The 21,521-nt window shown below is 45.2% G+C and overlaps 1 protein-coding gene across 1 annotated transcript in view; it reads left to right on the forward strand.

Annotated features, from left to right (window-relative positions):
* Kcnk10 (potassium two pore domain channel subfamily K member 10) overlaps positions 1-21,296 on the forward strand; it is a 126,665-nt gene extending 105,369 nt beyond the window's left edge. The window contains exons 5-7 of the mRNA XM_058577792.1: positions 9,330-9,516; positions 14,836-14,978; positions 16,827-21,296. Of these exons, the coding sequence (XP_058433775.1) occupies positions 9,330-9,516; positions 14,836-14,978; positions 16,827-17,447 (951 nt within the window). The 3' untranslated portion in view covers positions 17,448-21,296. The remainder of the gene's footprint in view (positions 1-9,329; positions 9,517-14,835; positions 14,979-16,826) is intronic.
* The last annotated feature ends 225 nt before the right edge of the window (positions 21,297-21,521 follow it).

Here is a 21,521-nt window from a genome sequence, read left to right on the forward strand (position 1 = left end):
AATGATGGGTAGATGGAAAGAATGACCAGCATCCTCTCCAGGGGTCATGCTCTGTGATCTCGTGAGCTCAGTTCCATCACAACCCAGTAGTCGTACGGCTTGGTGACCTATAGCGGCATCACGGAAGTTCATTAACAGCAGACTGCAAGCTCAAGTCCACCAGGGCCAGTTAATTCTTCTAATTGTTCTTTCAACATGAGGTGAATATCAGGAGGCCTGGGTGTCTTTTTTTTTTTTTTGGCATTAGGGTCTCAGTTTCTGGTCTTCTGCAAAGGGCTGTTTAACAGAACCTGTACCTCTCTGTTAGACACTTTGTAGGAACAGAGTGATCTAAAACTGGGAATACTTTTCTGAAGAAAATATCTGCAATGATAATACCTAAGGGTAGACCACTGTTGACTGCTTTATCTCATGGAGTCTGTATCCGGGAGCCAGAGTTTTGCGATGCCCACATTTGCTTTCATGTGCATGGAAGGTAAAAATATACTTTAATTATATTAAACTCTTTTACAGGGTTTGTATGTAACTTAATTCTTTTAAAAGAAAAAAATATATACTCAGTAACTAAAAACCGGGACTTCTCTTATGTGTGTTCAGTGATTCAGATAGGTTTCTGCCTAGCCACTCTGATCAAATCCCTTCTAAAATAAGAACAATGATACTCTTTAATAATTGCAGATGAATGAAAGATTAATAAACAGATAAATTGTGTGTTTATTTATTTGTCCACAATCCATGTAAACTTGGAACCTAGAACCTCCCTGAGGCATTTGTAAGCAACTTGGATGAGATTCGAAGAGGACAGATCTCTCCGGTTGACAAAGTATCCATCCTGGATGATTCTGCCGTGAGGCTGTAAATGCAGATTTCAGGAGCAGAAAACAGCCAGTGTAAACAAAATGCGAGTTCACTGGAACTTCTTGGTCTCCTCGCAAGGCTGTTTCTCTCCAACACTAATCTTGAACCTTGGATCATTTGTAGCTACTCCCTTTCCCACAGTGGTGGCATCTTGAGGTATGGATGATGAATACGGGCACTGTGATGGGAAAACAGCTCAACAGTGCCTTTTGGCCGCTTCTCTCACTTTGTGAGGTCATTTCATAGGAAATTACATATTATGCATTTGCCTTTGTGACATTTAATGCTTACCTTGCCTCCTCCAGCTCCGTGAGCTTGGGGCCCATTCTGAAGTCCGCACAATACCCGCCAGAGGATGGTGCATGATGAACATGAACCGACTGAAGGAAAGTCACAGAGCTCAACTGCCTTCATAGCTGGAAAAATATCCTGCTTAAGAATTTTCTCAGCTCTGGATGTTTCTGTTGATTTCCCTCAAAGCAGGGATTCTCAGTTTACGCTCTCTCTCCATCTACAAAGTGGTACTCTCTTCTTACCTAACCTGTTCCCAGTAGAAGTAGAAAGCTCATGCATAGCTCTTTCTCTCTTCTCTCCATTTTATTTCTATCTCTGAAACAATCAGCACAAGCTTAGGCAAGAGGCCTTCTTATATCTTAAGGAAAATTCTAGATCCCTGTGCAAGGGTCTGGTCCTTCCCAGACTGCTGCACCCAGGGCTCAGGCTTCCTTAAGGGCTTTCCCAAATGCCATACCTCCTTGTAGGAGAGCACCCTCAGCAGCAGACTCGCTCAATCTTCTTCTTACATTTTTGCTTTTAATTATGTGTTTTTCCCTGGTGAACATCCACAGTCTACAGAAGGCAGGTTGCCTTCCCTTTAGGGGAACTTACTGTGCGGCAGATGTTCTGCCTGTGCATTTTATACTTTGAAATATTTTTCCTCAATTATGTTCCTCAATTATTCCTAAAGACTTCTTAATTTTGTTTCTCATTGCTTTCTTTCTCTTCTACTTCGTATGTCTTTTCCCTGTAAGATTTCTTAATGCTTATTTCATTATTCTTTGTAGTTTTGTTTGCATAAGCATCCCTATGTGCTTGCATTAAAACTGTTTGTCTGATAGTCTCCAGTTTCATCCATTTACTGGCAAATGCCATAATTTCATTCTTCTTTATGGCTGAGTAATATTTCATTGTGTATATATACCACATTTTCTTTATCTATTCATCTGTTGATGGGCACCTACATTGGTTCCACAGCTTAGCTATTGTGAATTGAGCTGCTAGAAATATTGATGTGGCTGTGTCACTGTGGTATGCTGATTTTACATTATTTTTATATATACCAACGTCATCTAAGCAGAACAAAAATTTAAAAAAAGTATTTGAAAAGAAATAAAGAAATGAGGAGCTAATTTGGTGGGGGGTATTGTTTAATTCCTAGGCATTTTTGTAGTTATTGACCCAAATATGGCTCATTTTGGAGGCTTTTAAAAAAAACCAAAAACCTCTTCTAATAGGCAAAATAAACAAGGATACAGAAAATGCATGCCTGTTTTTCACTTACTTTGATTCCTGGGCAGCCCAGCAACTCACAAATGCCTTCCCTCTGAGTTACTCATACCTGAGTGTGGGGAGTGAGGAGCTGGAGGATGAGAGACTAGAACATTCCTAGATAATTCACCGTGGAGCAAGTGAACCTTTCACTCTACCTGGTGAGTTTTGCTACTCTATCCTGACTCCAAGCCCTGCTCTCCCTGCTCCCCTGCTCACTCCAATCCCTGTGCAAGGGTCTGGTCCCTCCCAGACTGCTGTACCCAGGGCTCAGGTTTCCTTAAGGGCTTTCCCAAATGCCATACCTCCTTGTAGGAGAGCACCCTCAGCGGCAGACTCACTGCAGTCTTGTTCTTACATTTTTGCTTTTAATTATGTGTTCCTTCCTGGTGAACATCCACAGTCTACAGAAGGCAGGTTGCCTTCCCTTTAGGGGAACTTACTGTGCGGCAGATGGTCTCAACTGTTCCCTCCTTCACGGTGAATAATCCAAACTCTCAAGAACTTTGCATGGTGAAATCAGCAGAGTCCTGACTTGGTCAGTCTGTCAGATGTTGCAGAGTTAGAAGCTGATGGAAGACTTTCTGCTAAAAAAACAAAAACAAACAAACAAAAAACTTCGTACCAGGAGTACGTGTGTGTGTGTGTGTGTGTGTGTGTGTGTTGGATGAGGAGGGCGAGGGAGTTGAGATGATCTGGGACTTTGAAAGGGCCCCAAAGGTAGCGTCCCCTCTTTCCCATCCCAGGTCTGAGTTGCTTAGAAATAAGATAAAGGAGATGACAGATGGAAGCATAATATTACTCTACTCTCAATACTGGAGAATATGACATATCTGTGGCCAGATGGGTTTCCTAATTCAACCCTAGAATTAGGAGACCACAAGGGCACTTTTGGGGGGAAATTTTAGCCCCAAAATGAAGGAGAGAGGAAGAGGGTGAATGCATAGTTTCTGGGTCAAAATAAGAGCTGAGTGGCCTGGGTGTTGCCCTGGGTGGAGCTTCCTGTACAAGGAAGGAAACAGTGAGGTGTGGGGGGGTGAGCATTTGTCCTGTGGGGGATCTTGTGCCCTCTCTGTGGTGCCCTACTTAGCCAGTGAGCTGTGGCCTTGAGCCTTGTTAGCCAATGGAAGAGAAGAGTGAGTCCACCTTTCAGCTGTCTACAGCTGTGGTTCTATTACTATAGTATTATTGTATGCTGTGTGTTCAAAGAGGGGGAGGGACATTGTTCCTCTTGCTGCTGAAATCTGGGTGGACTACGCTTAAGAGTCTGGATAGGTGAGCAGCTGGGCAGGGCATCGGTCAGGACTTGGTCCACATGACTCAACAGCAGGTGGCCTTCTTTCCTTTCCATGGACCTCCCTTTCATGCATCAACTAAAGAGAAGGCCTGTTCTTCCACGGAGGCCTGGTCTGCATGCTTCCCACATGTAATATGATTGGCTCATGGGCCATTCCAGCCTCTGGGACGTGGCTTTAGAGGCTTGGTTAACAATGCTCCACAGGTCATCCACTACAGTTGGCACACACCAGAGATACAAGAATAGTATTCTTTTCTTCGTCTCTCCCAGGTGATGGAGGAAAAAAACAACAACATTGGAATGTCATTAGATACTAAATTTTGTCTTCAGTATTTACCAGGACAGGATGTCATGATGGGCACCTGACACAGCATTTTCAGCTGAAGACTCAGGTGTTGCTAGCCTTCCCTTGGCTTCTGGAATTGTTGTTCATGAAGAAAGATCCTAACTTTCCTCTCTCCATTGCCACGTCCTTTGCAACTGGAGCAGACTGTGGCATATGAAGTTCTTAGGAATGATGTGCTAGATGAATTAACCAGTTGAGTTTTGAATGCAAAATCATGTGTTCCAGTAACATATTATTTTCAAATGTTAACAGTCACCAACTTTCAAAGATTTTCATTAAAGTCTTCCCAGAGTGGAATAGCTCAAGAGTTTTTAATTTCTGTGAACTTAACTTTTTCTTCATCCCAGATGCACCTACATTGTCAGACCAGTGATGAATTGGCCAATCTGCTGCATGTTGCAGCGTGACTCAGAGGCTGGATATAACTCCTTTTTTTTTTTTTAAAAAAAATGTAGATATTATGCATTTGTGTACTCAGCTTTGGAGTAGGACATATCCAGCAGTCTCCATGGAGATTTTACTACACTGTTCTCACTGATGTGTGTTTATCCACCACAGAGATGAATAGCAGACATTTAAAAGCTCTCTTCAAGTTTATAGAATTGCTGGTTGTGATGCTGAAACTATTAGCTGTAAAGGGACCTTTTAGAAAAAAACCCATAATAATGTAAGAAAACAAACTCAATTCTTTTGTGAGACAGTCCCTGTCCCTATTATCTTTCCATTTTGAGAAGTCATCCTTGGTTCAGTTGTATTACCATGGTGACAAGTTTGCATTTCGACCAGACCAAACTATAAACTAGGGCTCTGCCTCTCTAGCTCCTGTCCTAGGATTTTTATTGCTGTGTCTTTGAATATGAACTCTCCAGTGTCCTGACTGAAAATCACACCCTCCCCCAGCCATCACCCCCAAAGTGTTCAACCAGACAAAACCATCTGGAGTGTTAATGTTAGAATTCTAAGAAATCCCACAAAGATGCGAAGAGGGGAGAGTATTAGAGAAGAGTACAAATCAAATGAAAAAAAAAAAAGAGCCCACAAAGGAACAGATATATTTGTGCTCTTTAAAATAAAACGGGTAAGTCAACACAAACAGGCAGGGAATTGTGCTCGGTGATAATTGGCCGTGTGGCTCAGCCCTCTGAGGTCTGAACGAGTAAACACAGCTTGAGTTGTCCATGTTTACATCCCTCTCTCCAAGGGGACCTCTGAGTGCTGGTCATTTGCTCCTTGGGATAATTACATATATAATTTTTTGCCAACTAAATAAACTCTCCCGGAGATGGATTTTGAGTTCTTCAAAATGCCTACAGCCAGCGTAGGTCAGGCATGGGAGGTGGTTTTGCTCTGTATTATTTGTGCAGGGAGCAGGAAAGAACCCATCATCTGCTCTAACCAAATCAACAAAGTGTGTGAGGACAAGATTGGGGCAGCAGGAGACAAGGAGCCTGTCGCATCTGCCTGAATATCATACCAAACCCAGACAACAAAGATGGTCGCCCGAGGACACCTTGGCTCTCTTAGATCTGGGCTCCTGAGAGTTCTGTGGGATGCTCTGCTTACTGTTAAACGAGCAGCATGGTTTTGCTTAGCAACTGTGCGGGGGGAGCCCTGCTCTGTTAGTAAGTGGCTTGGGCCTCGGGGCTGGGGGAGGCAGAGAGGACACGCACGGCCGTGTCTCTCAGGGGTCCTCTGCAGCTGGTTCCTGATGTCCCAGGCATTGACTTCAATTCTGAGCAGTTTTAGAAGGATGCTAAAAAGTGAGGGGGAAATAAATTGAAAGACAAATACAAAAGCTTCCAGAATGGTGAGCTGAGAGTGTCCGAGAGCCGAATGTGGAGTTGGCACTGACAGACCAGGGAAGAATGAGGTCTTCCCAAAAGGAGGTACTTATAGAAGATAATGATCCAGGAAGGCACAACCAACATGGACCTCCTGAAGCTCCACAGAGATTCTCTTCAGTCAGATATGAGGGAACATTCCTCACATTATCTTTTTATAATGAAGTACGGGAAAACACATATTTTCATGCATCTACACAGGTCTGAGATATTTATTTCTTGTTATGGTTTATATATGAGGTGTTCCCCAAAAGCCCACGTGTGAGACCATGCAAGAATGTCCAGGGGTGAAATGATCACGTTATGAGAGCTGTCACCAAATCGGCGGATTAATCCACTGGTATGGATTTACTCTATGGTGGTAGCTGTAGGCAGGTAGGTGTGACTGGAGGAAGCAGGTCACTGGGGATGTGCCTTTGGGGTTTACATTTTGTCCCTGGTGAGTTGAGCTCTCTGCTTCCTGTCTTGTCATGTTCTGAGCTGTTTTTCTCTGCCACACCCTTCTGCCATGATGTTCTGTTCTGCCTCACCTTGTTCTGGCCCAGAGCAAGGGTCAGGAGACCATGGACTGACCCTCTGGAACTGTGAGCCAAAATAAACTTTTCCTCTTCTAAGTTGTTCTTGTTGGGTCTTTGGGTCCCAGCAGTGAAAAAGCGGACTCAAACATGAAGACATTTAAAATACCCCAGATAATTAAAATGCTCCAAGCATTTTCTGAGCATCGCCCTTGGGTACCTGGGAGAAGCAGCCCAGGGACACACTGGTTGGCTCGGGTGGTGAGCAGAGAAGTGTTCACTTTGCTGATCAGTTCTCCAGTAGACACTGCAATCAAGACACCAGCATCTATCTAGCCTTGGTGACACTTTCTCTTCCTCCAATCAAACCCACTCTGGCCAGTCACTGTCGTTCCCTGGCCTATCTGAGGAAGCCCGGGCAGATCGTCAGCTTCCTGTGCGCTTCAAGCCCTTCTTTGCCAATCTCAACCTCATTTAGCTTGCAATTGCACTCACATCCTAATTGATGACTTAACAAGCGTCTCACAAACATTTAATTCACTTTAATTTCATTATGTGTTTGAGGAGGGCGATTTATAGAAGGGGAGACGTTGATGTTCCCGTTGCCAGCAATTAGATGAGCTTAATGATCTAAGGTGCAGCCTCCTTTTGGGCTTTGAACTTTGCCTGCATGTTTACAAACAAAACTAGCCTAATAAGTTCCTGGGTCCCCAGAGGGGCTCAGCTGCCCTCACAAAGCCCTGCCTTAGTATCTGATATGGAAATTCATGAGAGGGCAGAACATTCCATATGGTGCTCAGGTAATTCATCTTGTCACGATTCTTTCATGTGTGGAAAAAAATTGATATTTTCATATGCAGTTCCAACAACATCAACAGATTGTGATTTTTTTTTTCTAGTGTGGCTTTTTTGAGGAGATGAGGAGGGGGCAGTGGAAGAGTACAGATCCCATTTGATAGACTGAGCACCCTGCCAGGAGTCCAAGCGCATGACTCCTTTGTATACTTCTTTGACTTTCCTGGACGGATCACCCAGTGGCTAGTTCTTACTCTCAGTCTTCCTTCCCAGAAGGGGCTCGGGGTGGCCTGCTCTTCAGTGTGAGTGAGTCTGGTGTCCCGTGCGAGGGAGCCCAGCTTGGCTTGGTTTGCCGAGTTGCTGAATAACTTGGAAAACTGTTTCCATCTTTGTGCACCAGACTGAGGGTTAGCTCCACCAGAATTCTAATCTTAGCTCTGTCTCTCTGTAGCAGCAGCATATTCATGCAAGTCCCCTAACCCCTGTGGGCACTCATTCTGCATCAGTAAAGTGAAGTACCTGAATGTGCAAGCTTTCTCTGCTCTGTGGTTCTTGGCCTTCTGACTCACCAGAAGGCCATGAATAGGAGGCAGACGGTGTGATAAAGATTTCCTGTGTCGATAGCTCCAAGTGCAGTTGCTTTTCCTAAAATCAATTTAGGCAATATAGACAGACCATGCACTCTGGTATTGAACATACATTTCTTTTTAAAATTTATTTCTTCTTGGAACATTATAATTGTACGTAATGGTGGGATTCATTGTGATATATTCAGATACGCATGTAACATGAACTTGGTCAATTCCATTCCCCAGTGTCCCAGTGTCTTCCCTTTCCCTCCCCCTCCCTCTTCCTCTCCTCTTCTGGTCTCCTTGTAAGTCCATGAGATCCCCCTTCATTTTTTTTTTTTTCTCTCTCTAGCGTCACATGGTGCTCTCAAGTTCCATCCATTTTCCAGCAGATGACGTAATTTCACTCCTTTTTATGACTGAATAAAGCTCCATTGTGTATATATACATCACATTTTCTTTATGCACCCGTTAAACATATATTTCATTTATTTATGACAGCGTGTGGTTCCAAGGACCCCTGATGACAATCTTCAGCACCAATTCGGAGAGTCTGGAAAAGACCCGGAGGGTCATTCCACCAAAACGCCGCACTGTGTTCTGGGCGCATGGAGGTGCTTCCCAGTGATGCTGTCTGTCTGTCTACCTCTCACCCCCTGGCATGAGTCCTTTGCCCCCCCATGTCAGTCTAATTCCCATTGTTAAAAGTATGTTTGCCACCAAACTGCTGACTCTTTCAAAAGGTGCCATGAGCTGAAGCTCCTTCTGCCCCTTTAGACAGTGACCCTGTCATTCTGAGCCCTGTCCTGTTTCTTCTGGGCCAACATACACGAAGGACGCAGCACCAGCTCAAACAATTATTTTTAAAACAAAAGTGTGTGATAAGTGTACAGCCTCCGTGTGGGGAAAGAGGTTGCAAAACACCAGTGCTTGGCCTGAGTTGTCACAAATGAGGATGGATGTGGCTATGTTTTCCCTTTCATTCAAACACTTAGTGGGCCTGATTCCATTTTTTTTTTTTTTTTTTTTTGGTGAAGAATGTTGGCGACCGTCCCATTACCTCTCATAAGCCAATCAGGTCTTTCTTTCCCCCAGCATATTCTTTGAAAGACTAGTCAGGAAAACTAGACGTAATCCATCACTGCCAGTGTGGAAAGAGCTCCATCCCCCTCCCCCTTTCTCCCTGAGGGAGGGGTCAGTGATGCCCCATGAGGCATGGCAGCAAGGCTTTCTCGAGAAAGAACTGTGTTTGCACTAGTGAGGAAGAGAGAATCAGTATCTGGGCTGCAACTGTAGGATCATGAAAGGAGAATTCAAAGTGTGAACTAAGCGTGACCTGGTGTGCAAAAAAGGCGTCAATTTTGAGGAGCCTCAGATCCTCCTGGATCACCTGAAAACTTGTGTGTTTTTCTAGGAGAGAGACCGCAGCTTTCACCAGCTTCCCTCAGAGCAGCCTATGATTGAAGAAAGCTTAAAAGCCACTGACCTGTGCATCTGTCTTCTGAATCCAGGGTGAAGCCACTGACTTGCCTATCGGTATTTCTCCTTTGCTCTTCCTAGAAAAAGCAAGTGAGTCAGACCAAGATCCGGGTCATCTCAACCATCCTGTTCATCTTGGCTGGCTGTGTTGTGTTTGTGACGATCCCTGCTGTCATTTTTAAATATATCGAGGGATGGACGGCCTTGGAATCCATTTATTTTGTGGTGGTCACTCTGACCACGGTGGGATTTGGTGATTTTGTGGCAGGTAAGCACCCTGGGCATCCCAGTCACTGGGGTCCTGGTGGGAAAAAATCATCTGTGTTTTTTAAAATCACAATAGCGGATATTTGCGGAGAAGCCAATGAAAATGATTCCATGTCACCACTGCTGGGCACAGGTTCTTTTCAAACCCCTTTGTCCTATGTGATGTAAAGAACAGAGGGTTTTTTTTTTTTTTTGGGGGGGGGTGGTGGGAGGTGGGTACCAGGGATTGAAATCAGGGGCTCTTAATCACTGAGTCACATCCCCAGCCCTTTTTTTGTATTTTATTAAGAGACAGGGTCTCACTGAGTTGCTTAGCACCTCGCTTTTGCTGAGGCTGGCTTTGAACTCATGATCCTCCTGCTTCAGCCTCCCGAGCCACTGGGATTATAGGCGAGCACCACCACACTTGGTGGCAGAAGAAAAGAAAGTCAGCCTCCTTCTTCTTGGGATGCTTAGTGCCCATATATGAATTATGCAAGAGCAGAATGAATTTCTCAGGAATCTAGGTCCTATCAGTGTTGTTAAGGGAGCTTGAATCAACTCATGAAGGCTGTATTTTCACAAGGCAAATATGAAACTTGAGAGAAGTTAGCACGGAGTGACCTGCAGGCTGAGCTTCCTGATACTGACATGAGAACCGCTGCCTCTGGAGAAGTCGTTCTGGGTATGCTCAGGTGAAAGATTTAGGGCTGGGAGATGAGCACTGTCTAGAGGCAGCATAATTTATTCCTTAATCTTCATTTTAAAAATAGAAGTTAATGAACTACATTTGAGGGAGTGAAAGAAAACCACCATGAATTTCACCCAGGGATGGGGAGTTTAAAAATGAATCAAGACTTGGCTTCGTAGTGCTTTCCCAAGGTGTGGTAGGAAGGCAGGAATACCAGGAGGCTTCTATTCCACCTCCTCCTTCTTCCTTGTAGGTATGGTTCTAGATGTTTAGACAATTGATCATTTTCTTTTCTTTCTAAAATTTTTTTTATTTGTTGATGGACCTCTTTATTTCATTCATTTATTTATACGTGGCGCTGGGAATTGAACCCAGTGCCTCACACATGCTAGGCAAGCACTCTACCACTGAGCCCCAACCCCAGCCCAACAATTGATCATTTTCTACTTCAAGAATTGAATGCTTTGATCAAACAGTGCCATCATAAGTTCGAAATGGTTGGGCAGAGTGTGTGTGTGTGTGTGTGTGTGTGTGTATGAGTGTGTGTGTGTGTGCGCGCGCGTGCGTGCATGTTTCTTTGATCAGTTCCTGGTCAGCAGCAGCCTTCACATTTTGGAGGCTGAGCTCCCAGGCAGGCTGTACTTTGTCTGGTGTGTGTTCCCATCAGTGCCTTGAATTCTCCATGTGGTGTAGTGAATGTAAGGAGGATGGGTAACTAGTCTATGGGAATCTGGTAAGAAATGTTGGAGGCTGGTCAACAGGAGTATGGGTGCCTCCATGTTAATTTTACAACATAGATAACTGACAGCTCCAACTGTGCAGATGAAGACTGAGGCCCACTTTGTAGAAATGGTAGTGTTTTCCTCTCTTTCCTTTTTATGGGCTATAGGTGAAGAATTAGCAAAGTCAAAGCGATTAAAAGTTATTTACAGAGCTGGGGGCAGTGGTGCATGTCTGTAATCCCAGTGACTCTGGAAGCTGAGGCAGGAGGGTTGCAAGTTTGAGAACAGCTTCAGTTAGCGATTTAGCAAGACCTTGTCTCAAAATAAAAAATAAAAAAGGGTCTGGGGGCTGGGCGTGGTTGCACACACTTGTAATCCCAGCAGCTCGGGAGGCTGAGACAGGAGGATCTTGAGTTCAAAGCCAGCCTCAGCAATTTAGCAAGGTGATAAGCAACTCAACAAGACCCTATCTCTAAATAAAATACTAAACAGGGCTGAGGATATGGCTCAGTGGTCAAAACTGGTGTAATGGGGATGTGGCTCACTGGTTAAGCATCCCTAGGTTCAATCCTCAGTACAAAAAAAAAAAAAAAAATTACAGAATGCCTGGAGCCTGGCAATCTTTCCTTGTGCATAATGCTCAAGCACTGCTGACTAGAGGCCCTAAGCTTTGGAGAGAAACTACACAGAGAAACTGAGAAAAGTAACAGGAACAATTGTAGGTGTATTAAGTATAATTTCTTAGCATCATCCATAGCTGGAACATGGGAAAATTCAACTGAGGTTCCAATCTAAAGTACATTTGTGTAAGGACAGATGGAATTTAGAAGTATTTCAAAAGTATTTTAAGTATCCCCAAGCATAATTTGCAATGGGTTGTGCTTCAGATACCACGGGGCTGTCCCAAGGACTATATATTATCAAATATTTGTGATGAACCTTTCTCTCTAGGCAGTTAGCTCAATTCAGTCTGTTAACCTGAGGGCACAAATAGCAGATCCTGAGGAGGGTTGAGATTTTGATACAGATGCTCTTCAGGTATGAATTACTAGCCACTTGGACTGAGCAATGTGTGTAACCTACACAGTCCTGGGCATCCACACGGTTTTAATGTCCTTGCTTATCAGTGACTACAGAGCCATATTTCCTTTGTTTCTGCAGAACAGGTGCTTAATCATTCACAGTGTTGAATGTCATTAAATCAGGTCTTTCTAAGTTCCAGTTTCCAGGGCTTACATAGACCAATATGGAGAACACACATCTCACTATCCTTTCATGAATACAGTCATCTCTGCATCCACAGGAATTGGCTCCAGGACCCCTGCAGTTGCTAACTCTGCAGATGCTTCAGTCCCTTTCATAAAAACAGCATAGCATTTGCATTCCATCTGTGCACACCTTTCCATAGGCTTTAAATCATCTCTAAATGACTTGGCATACATAATACAATGTAAAAGCCATGTAAAACATCTCTAAATGACTTGCCATACATAATACAAGGTAAAAGCCATGTAATGATTGTTATACTCTATTGTTTAGGGAATAATGAAAGGAAAAAGGTCTACGTATTTAGGTCAGATGCAAATTTTTTCCCCCAAATATTTTTGATCCACTTTTGGTAGAACCCATGGATACATAATGCGTAGATTCGGAGGGCCAGCTGTAACTCTGAGAGTGACAGGGAAGCCGGCTCAATCATGAAAACAATATTCACTACTGATCGTTGAGAGTTGCAGTGATCTGACATGGTCACATGTAATCAGAACCTCCACCACCCAGGAATGAGCTGGTTTATTTTGTAGCTGACCCACTCTGGGACAGCCCAGGGACATACTGGGAGCACACGCCAAACTTCAAGTTCCCACTGAGCTGATGAAAGGATCTGGGAAGGGTGGTTCCTGCATTGTTCTGGGGACACCCTGGGTTGGGCAATAGTGACTCTGAAAGGTAGATATTTACTCTCAGCCCAAAGGAGAAAGCTATAGCTTTTTAGCACAGAAACAAAAGAAACCTCAAAACTCACTCAATGTTATAGAAACTCAGATTGTATCCTAAAGAAAGCTGTGAGGAGAGCTGCTGACCGGGGACTGGACACACAGCCCTGAGGCAGTGAATTTCTCACCTTAGGAGGTGGTAGTTAAAGGGTTATGGAAAATAATATTCCTACAAGACAGCCCCCACCCCCTAGGGAAAATGGAGGGACAGTGTAGCTTGGCAGGAGGGAGAGGAAATTAGCCAAACATTAAACCTCTCCCAGTACATCCTTTCCCAGTAACAATGGGCCTGAGGGAGAAAGCCAACTTTCACCCCTTCCCGGGTTCAGCCCCAGCACCTCCACCAAAAGCAAACATTCACCCCTTCCCAACCACAATGGGTCCTAAAGGGAGTGGGTGAATACTGAAACACTGGGCCCTGGACTTTCGCCCTCTCCCATTGCAGATGAGTCCTGGAAGGAGAAAAGCAAATAGTGAAGCTTTAGGTACCAGTGGGTCCAGAGGAAGACAATAAACAGTGAACACCGAGTCGTGAGTCCTTCCCAGGGACAAGGAGTTTCAAACTTTTTACAACTGCCTTCCTGAGTTAAAATTTTAACCTGAACAACTAGGTCCCTGACTGTCCAAATGGCACATCCGCAATCTCCAAGGATTAATTCAAGACCTTATTGTAAACTATAAAACCCAGACTCCTTCTGTAACCCGGGGACCATTTCCACACTTAGAAAGTCAGCCTTCCTGTGCCTGATGGGTAGACTTCACTGCAGAATAAAAGAAAGCTTGCTGTTCTGGAGGTGTGCTTCCCATCTCCTTCCCTCCTTCTGCCATGTGCTTCCGCAGTAGCTGTCAATCCCTTTCGGGCTGCGTTGCGGTGTGGGTCTGAGCGGGTTTAGAAGAACCACAGGGCCTAGTGTCTGACCACCTGTAGGTGGTGATAGATGTGGTCACAAAGGAGACAATTGGAAAGCCTAGCAATCACTCATCACCTAATACTGTAATTCCTAACACACTGCTAGTACCTGTCACCTTGGAAACAGCTCCTGCCTGCTTTGCTGGGTAACAGTGCTGCCGAGAGTGAGAACCAGGCTGCTGTCAGTCATTCCACTGAGCTTCCTCACTTCCTTGGGAGAGTGGGCTGGGCTTGGAGCCTGTTTTGCACGGCTGCCCTCAACAGTGCTTGCAGGAAGGCTGGAATAAATGGGCTAATTATTTGGAATAAATGACTTGTTCTTTCAATGAAACAGCTAGTCAATACCATCAGGCAACTGGCCAATTGGGTTTGATGGATTTTTAACTGTAATCCTTATTTATAAAATAAAGGGATTGGACTAGCTGGCCTCACAGGTCCCTTTTAGTTTGAGTTTATGAGATTCTAATTGCTCAGCCTAATTGACCCTTTGGATTAGCATCATGTAAACACCATCTCTTAGCATTAAATCGCTAATTCGAAGATCAAAGCCTCTGCAAGGCCATGGTGCCTAATTCCACCCATCTCTTGGTAGATTCATGTGCACTTCAGATGGAAATGGTTCTAAGAGTTCAAAACCACCTGGGATCATTTGAGGATTATTTGATTTTTATTAAAATAAATTTAGAGAAGTGTAAAAGAGAAGAATGACAACTGCGTCTGGGCTGAGGTACCTTAGGCTGAAGTCATTCATCCTCCATGCTCAGGTGGAGAAGAGGAGGGTCAAGTTGGCCGCTGACATTTGTCTGCTACAGGTATTAAGGTTGGTGATCAAGAATCAAAGTTGAGACCCAAGTCAGGCTGTCCTGGGGAAGGGACCCACAGCTGTCCTTCGGTTATACAGCAAGCTCAACTGCTGAGTGTCATATGATGGTGTCAGAGCATCTCTGCCGCATGGGCTGGATACGTTTGTTCTGCAAAGACCAAATGCTAGATGATGGCTAAAGTAACGCTTGATTGTTTTCAGGGGGAAACGCTGGCATCAATTACCGGGAGTGGTATAAGCCCCTAGTGTGGTTTTGGATCCTGGTCGGCCTTGCCTACTTTGCAGCTGTCCTCAGTATGATCGGAGACTGGCTGCGGGTTCTATCCAAAAAGACAAAAGAAGAGGTAGGCCCCCCTTTCCAAACTACAAGTATTCTTGACATCAGATTAGCTGCCATCAGGAACTGCCTCCTCTCTGTGGGTTAGAGGGTCCTTGGCTCCAGGCAGGTCTCATAAGGCTTTCCAGTTTTGAATCTTTACCTCAAATTGACTAGAAGAGCCATTATTTCAAGAACCTTCTTTTGGCAACTGAGAAAATATGGTGATTCCTTACCAGTCCATGAACCCTAGGGATTCTTGTAAACAACAACTGATTTTTTAAAAAAAGGTAAATGAAAAGGGGGGAAAAAAGTAAATTAAAGCAGACTCAGGCAGAGGGAGATGTGCAGTTGTCCCTTTTCAGCAAATCAGACTCATAAGGAGCCTAGGAGAGCTGGCCTGTCCTTCAGGGCTCAGGTCGGTGTGGGAGTGCAGCCCAGGTGTCTCTGGGTCCATTTTCTATGAGACCAAAGTTGTCCAACAGTGGCCTGCCATGGGGAAGTGGAACCAGCTGTCCCCTTTCATTTGTCTTTTGTGTCTGCCCCAGTTGTTGGACCCACAGAGACAGATTTATCCCTATGGCCACAGGCACAGTCTTTACTCCTGTAAATTTATGTGAGAACCCACACATAAGTGAGAAAAGGAAAGATGAATTTTGTGGCTTTAAAAAAATCATGTAGTTCTCTAGGAACAGAGGAAAAGAAATAAGAAAGCAGGACAAATGGAGGAGAAAGAAAGAGCTAAATGAAAGAAGGGAGAGAGAAAAAAAGACAGAGCAAGAGAGGGATGGTGCCTTTAAGGGGAACTGTTGTCCTCCTTCTACATAAAGGGCCCCAGGAGAAAGTTGCTGAAGGAGAAAGTTCCCCTCTCCTTCCTGGGCCCACATGTTCCTTTTCCTGGCTGCATAAACACTGTCAATGCAGTCTGATTCCCCAGATGGCTAACTGATCAGCTAACCAAAGAGGAGGGAATGACATAAATATTGACTTTCCTAAATGCAAAAATTTGAGTCACTTATCTCTATAGGGAAGGACGGGACAAGTACCGTCTGCCCTGTTGATGAAAGGCCAAGAAATTTGGGTGCTGATCCTCTGGCAAAACTTCACTTTCTAAGAATATAGGTTCTGTGGACGTTGGCAAAACAGGTCCCCTTTCCTGCACCCTGAACAGGGAAATTTGGTCACCATTTGCCCAGGAGGGTCTTCTTCAGCCAGGGCAAGCCCGGAAGCCTATGCATTGACCAAATATAGGGTCAGAACCAACTATCACATTTTCCCCAGGACCTTGGAGGTTCCTAGGACATAGGAACTTTCTGTTTTAAAACCAGGACACTCCCAGGCAAACTGGGATGAGTTTTTCATCTTACCCAGATATAGATATTGGAAGGACAGGGAAGGATAAAGTTCTTGCTCAGCACCTTTTTTTGGGTCCAGGACTGAGTTAGGCACATTTCCTTATTTTGGGTAAAGAGAGTTAGATTTGATCACCTTTGCTTATGTGCGAGGAAGGAGGCCATATAATGTTTTAAAAGTTGGGAGACATGACTAGAACCCCATATATCAGCCTCTCCTCCAAAATGCTGTCACCTCTTACTCAGCCACCATCTCCCAGTCTCAGGCGTCCTTTGGATTCTCCCCATGTGCCTCCTAGAGCCACTTTAGTCTCTAGCCAATTTGTGGTGGGCATTTGGGTGGCAAAAAGGACTATGGCAGAAGTTGCATTTGTCCCTTTCCCTGGGCATATGCTCTACCCCCTTCTGGGCTCCCCAGAGACCACCTCCCCCTGGGGACACCCGAGGGCTGTGGGTGCTGGGGGTCCCCCCCCCGGAGGAGAGGAATTTCTCAGCGTGTTGATGCTCTTCCGTCTCTTGGCCAGGTCGGTGAGATCAAGGCCCACGCAGCCGAGTGGAAGGCCAATGTGACGGCCGAGTTCCGGGAGACCAGGCGGCGCCTCAGCGTGGAGATCCACGACAAGCTGCAGCGGGCAGCCACCATCCGCAGCATGGAGCGCCGGCGCCTGGGCCTGGACCAGCGGGCCCACTCGCTGGACATGCTGTCTCCAGAAAAACGCTCCGTCTTCGCCGCCCTGGACAGCGGCCGCTTCAAGGCCTCGTCCCAGGAGAGCATCAACAACCGGCCCAACAACCTGCGCCTTAAGGGGTCGGAGCAGCTCAATAAGCACGGACAAGGGGCCTCTGAGGACAACATCATCAACAAGTTCGGGTCCACGTCCAAACTCACCAAGAGGAAAAACAAAGACCTCAAAAAGACCTTGCCTGAGGATGTTCAGAAAATCTACAAGACCTTCCGGAATTACTCTCTGGATGAAGAGAAGAAGGAGGAGGAGACAGAAAAGATGTGTAACTCAGACAACTCCAGCACAGCCATGCTGACCGAGTGCATCCAGCCTCAGGCTGAGCTGGAGAACGGAATGGTACCCACAGACACCAAAGACAGGGAGCTTGAGAACAACTCGCTACTTGAAGACAGAAACTAAACGTCAAAGATGTTGGACTTGGACTAAGCATTGTGTGGTCTTTTCTTTTTTTTAAATATATATATATATATATATTCACACTGAGACACGTGCCTTAAACAGACTTCTTGTTAGTCCAAAATTACATAGCATTGAAGAATATATTTCACTGTGCCATAAACGACTGAAAGCTTGCTCTGCCAAAATGAGTCAAAGAACAAGAGGTTCATTTCAGATAGCAGCCGCAGGACACACCGGGGGCGTGCGCTCCTGCACACAGCAAGCAGGTGCACGTGGCAGGTTCCACCATAGGTGGGAAGGTGGATGCAGTACCACCGTGCAGCGCTGCCCTGGCACAACACTAGACAAGGGCAGCTGTTCCTTAGGCCAGCCTCCGACAGGAGCAGTTGTGTCTTTTAGGTTTCCTCAACTTACCATCCGTGATATGTCACACGGTGGTGGGGGGCGCTGTTCGCTGGTGAGCTGGGAACTAACTGCAACTAGGTTTAGAGTTGACGTTTTGGCATGTGCTCTGAGCTTGAATTTTGATACAAACCATTCCGTGCGTAATACCTACTCTTTCTGAGCTCCAAATGAATGTCCGTGGGACCCGAGAGCACCTGGAATTTGTTGGAAGTGGATCAGAGCACACGTATTAAAAGGTGCAATTGCTTTTTCTCATTACAAAAGAAAAAAAAAAAAAAACAACCACAAACCCATCACACTGTGGAGATCACCTTATCCGCTGACAGAAGCCCACTGAGTAGTGTCCTTCTCACAGGGGCGGGTCGCCCGAGTGCACCTGGCTGCATTGGTGGAGACTCAGTCTCAACCACTGCATGGTTTACCAGCGAATCGTGCGCTTTCCTCGGTGGGTGTGATGGTGAAAATGAACTGATTTTGAGACGTCGACGTTCACTTTTCTATGGGGACTTCAGTGATAACTCGTTTTGATAAGAGGGGGGAAAATACCAAAACTATTGCCTTGCATGATGCCAGTGGCTTGCTGTTCTGTCTAGCTGATTCTCAATTTTTATAAAAATAGACATCCTGCATTTCTGAGACGTACCGAAGAGGACCATGGCATCTTTCCATCTCAGGGCTTCTTGTCCCTTTGGGTGTCTTAGGGTAGACATAGTCTTGAGACCCAATCTTGCTACTTCCAAACACAAGGAAAAATGATCCCTCAACCACCCCCTGCATAGTAAGATTGAAATGTTTTAATTGCTTGCAGTTAAGTGCCATTAATGTCATTTAAAAAGTAATACTTAAAGGAAACATTTAAAGTATTTTGTTCATTTTTATGTTTGGCTGTTCCTTTGTTCTGGAAGCCTGGCTTCTTTTCTCTTTGCTTGTTTCTTTATCTCATGTCTGTTTTTTTCACTAAAATGGCAACGCTCTACTGATCGTTTCAAGGCAAACTATGACCAACGTGTGAAAAGTAACGATTGTTCCCCAGGCTAGAACTTTCAGCCAAGCAAAGTGGAGAAATGGCTAGTCACAGGTTTTGAGAGGATGATCTTAAATAGATTTTTTTTTTAATCAGAAAGGGAAAAATATACATGAGGTCATTATTCTGCGTGTGCCTCAGTCTGTGTCGTAATTGGCTGGCTGTCCTACTGGTTCAAGTTAGTCGTTTGGGCCACACGTGGGCCTGGAAAACTTCAGGAAGTTGCTGGTCGTGAGCCTTCCAGGCACAGTGACACCCTTGGGGGTTTTTTAATGGGATTTTATATAACTACTCCACAAAGTGGACTTTCCAAATGATCACTCGACACAAATGGAGACGTACAGAAACCGTCTAGCACTTCCGACTTTCAGGGGAAAATCATGCCCAGGGCAGTCTTGACTGTCGGTACCACTGAAGATCCATCCCTGCCTCTTTCCCACACGTGCACGGCTCTCCCTGCCTGCAGCACACACAGTCCCCCTGGCCCAGCCCCAAACCTTTAGGCTCTAGTTAAAGTTCTGGCATTGCTTTTGAGAAAGAGCCAAATAAGGATCATCGATGGGGAGACCTTTACTGTTCTCATGGTACTGAGCAGATGCTCAGGGATCCGTGTGTGTGCAGGTGTGGATGTGGTTTTTACCATGGGACTCAGTCCAGCCAGGCCCAGTGTGCTATAAGGAGTTGGCAGATAACTGGAACTTCCTTATTCTGACAAGTTTATGTTTCCCAATCAACCTACCCATGGATCTCATTTATTTGGGTTTCTACCCCATAGTACCTCGGTACCTCTTTGTGTGTTAAAATTTCAGGCCCTACAGCCAGATCTGGCAAAGAGGCTCCCCCCTGTCATTTATCCCGTGTCTTCTGTGGGCCAGATACTGAATCAGGCACTTTATGGATGTTAGCTTACTGAAACTTCACTACACCACACATGAAGTATTTGCAAACCATTATACATGAGGACATGGAGGCTCAGGAAAGCTAAGTAACTTACCCAAGGGCACACAGCAAGAAGGCAGTAGAGCTGGTATTCAAAAGTATGACCAAAGTCTGCTTTCAACTTTGCTACAATGTCTTTTGTGCACTCTTGTGAGTATGTGTGTGTGTTGTGTGTGTGTGTTTGTGTATACATGTATTCTTCAAGTCTCATGAACACAGTTTACAGAGATGAGGGGAAGAGGTGGAATAATCTTTACCCCTGAGAGGGCATGAGGTCTTTGTGTTTTACACAAAAGGCCTAAAGGGTTGCCCTTGAAGACACCTACTGTGCGCTGTTATGGTTTGGTTTTGAAAATACTGTATATGGCACTTTTTCTGTACTGTCACAGATGCCCTTTGAAGGTACTCTTTGCACTTTATTTGCCTACTTTGCAGGAACCCCGCATACAGCAGGAATAAAACAGTTCAAAGCACCAAGCTGCATGCTCTACCAAATGGAACAGGTGCGTGTGTTGGCATGTGCATAGATGCTTCCCCAAAGAGTCCAATCTCAGCAACACAGAAAATCAAAAATTGCCTTGAGTTGGGAGCCTGGGAACCTTTGATAGAACCCCTTCCCTGTGTACGATGGGTACCAGGCCCTGCCAAATCACCCCAGAGACCACCTCTGTGGAGATTGATCCATTAACTTCCCATGGGCATGTTTGGAAAACTCTGTTCTCAAAGGAGCAGGTCAGAGGGAATAAGAGGTTGGATTCCTCCCATTAAGATTTGAGGAGTCAGTGATCTAGAAGTTACTTGAATGTTACCTTTCTTGAGATGGGGCTGGATAGCCCACGGAGCACACGCCATAGTGCAAACCTGCCACATGTTCTGTACGGTGCATTGGCACCATGGGCCCTTCAGTCTGCACCCCTGCCCCACCACAAACCCCTAATCAACACCTTCACCTTGTACAAGGGAAGAGCATGTTTGGCATCTTCAGTGGGTGGCCGTGTTTCTCAGCTGACATGGCACTTGGGTACTCAGTGTTTCCTTCAAAACTTATGTGGCGGTTTACTGCTGAGAGCCAAGGGACAGTTTGGGGAGACCAATGCAACTTGATATTTGGTCCTAGCCCAGTAGTGATTTCAGAAAGGTGCCATTTTGGGGTAGGGTTGTATAGTGTATGGGGTGCCTGGGACTACTGTGCTCCACAAGTCACAGCCTGTCACTGTGGGCACATCAGTTCCTGTACCACATCGGCACCTCAGGGGAGTGGGGCGCAGACAGTCATCAAGGGCCCTTTTTGTTCTGCAGTTCTCTCACAAAACATTCCCCCTCCACACCCTGTCTGTGAGCCAATTAAGAAAGTTTCGAGTTGGATTTATGAATACTGACTAATGGTCTCATCCATTCTAAGGGAAGGTGAGAACTTAGTCTCCTGCCCTTTTGGATTGTGTTTTCTGGGTGATAGATGGAGACCAGATGTATTTCAGAGACTGGTGTCCAAATTTAGATTATGCCCTGTGTAGTATCTCTCTACCTTCCCCTATAGCTCAGTGGCACACTGTCACCCGGGGGCGGCGGGGGTGGGGGTTATATGCTACACGGGCATTTTTTGCATGGTGTTAAGACTAGTTAAAGAATTTTAAGCCTTGCTATTTGCAGACAGTTGTACTAAAATTATCCCTTTGATTACTTCATGAATTCATGTACTTTCATGT

This window comes from Marmota monax, unplaced genomic scaffold (genome assembly GCF_021218885.2).
Source record: "Marmota monax isolate L192 unplaced genomic scaffold, Marmota_monax_Labrador192_F-V1.1 WCK01_AAM20220418_F8-fsc00017, whole genome shotgun sequence".
NCBI classification, from domain to species: domain Eukaryota; kingdom Metazoa; phylum Chordata; class Mammalia; order Rodentia; family Sciuridae; genus Marmota; species Marmota monax.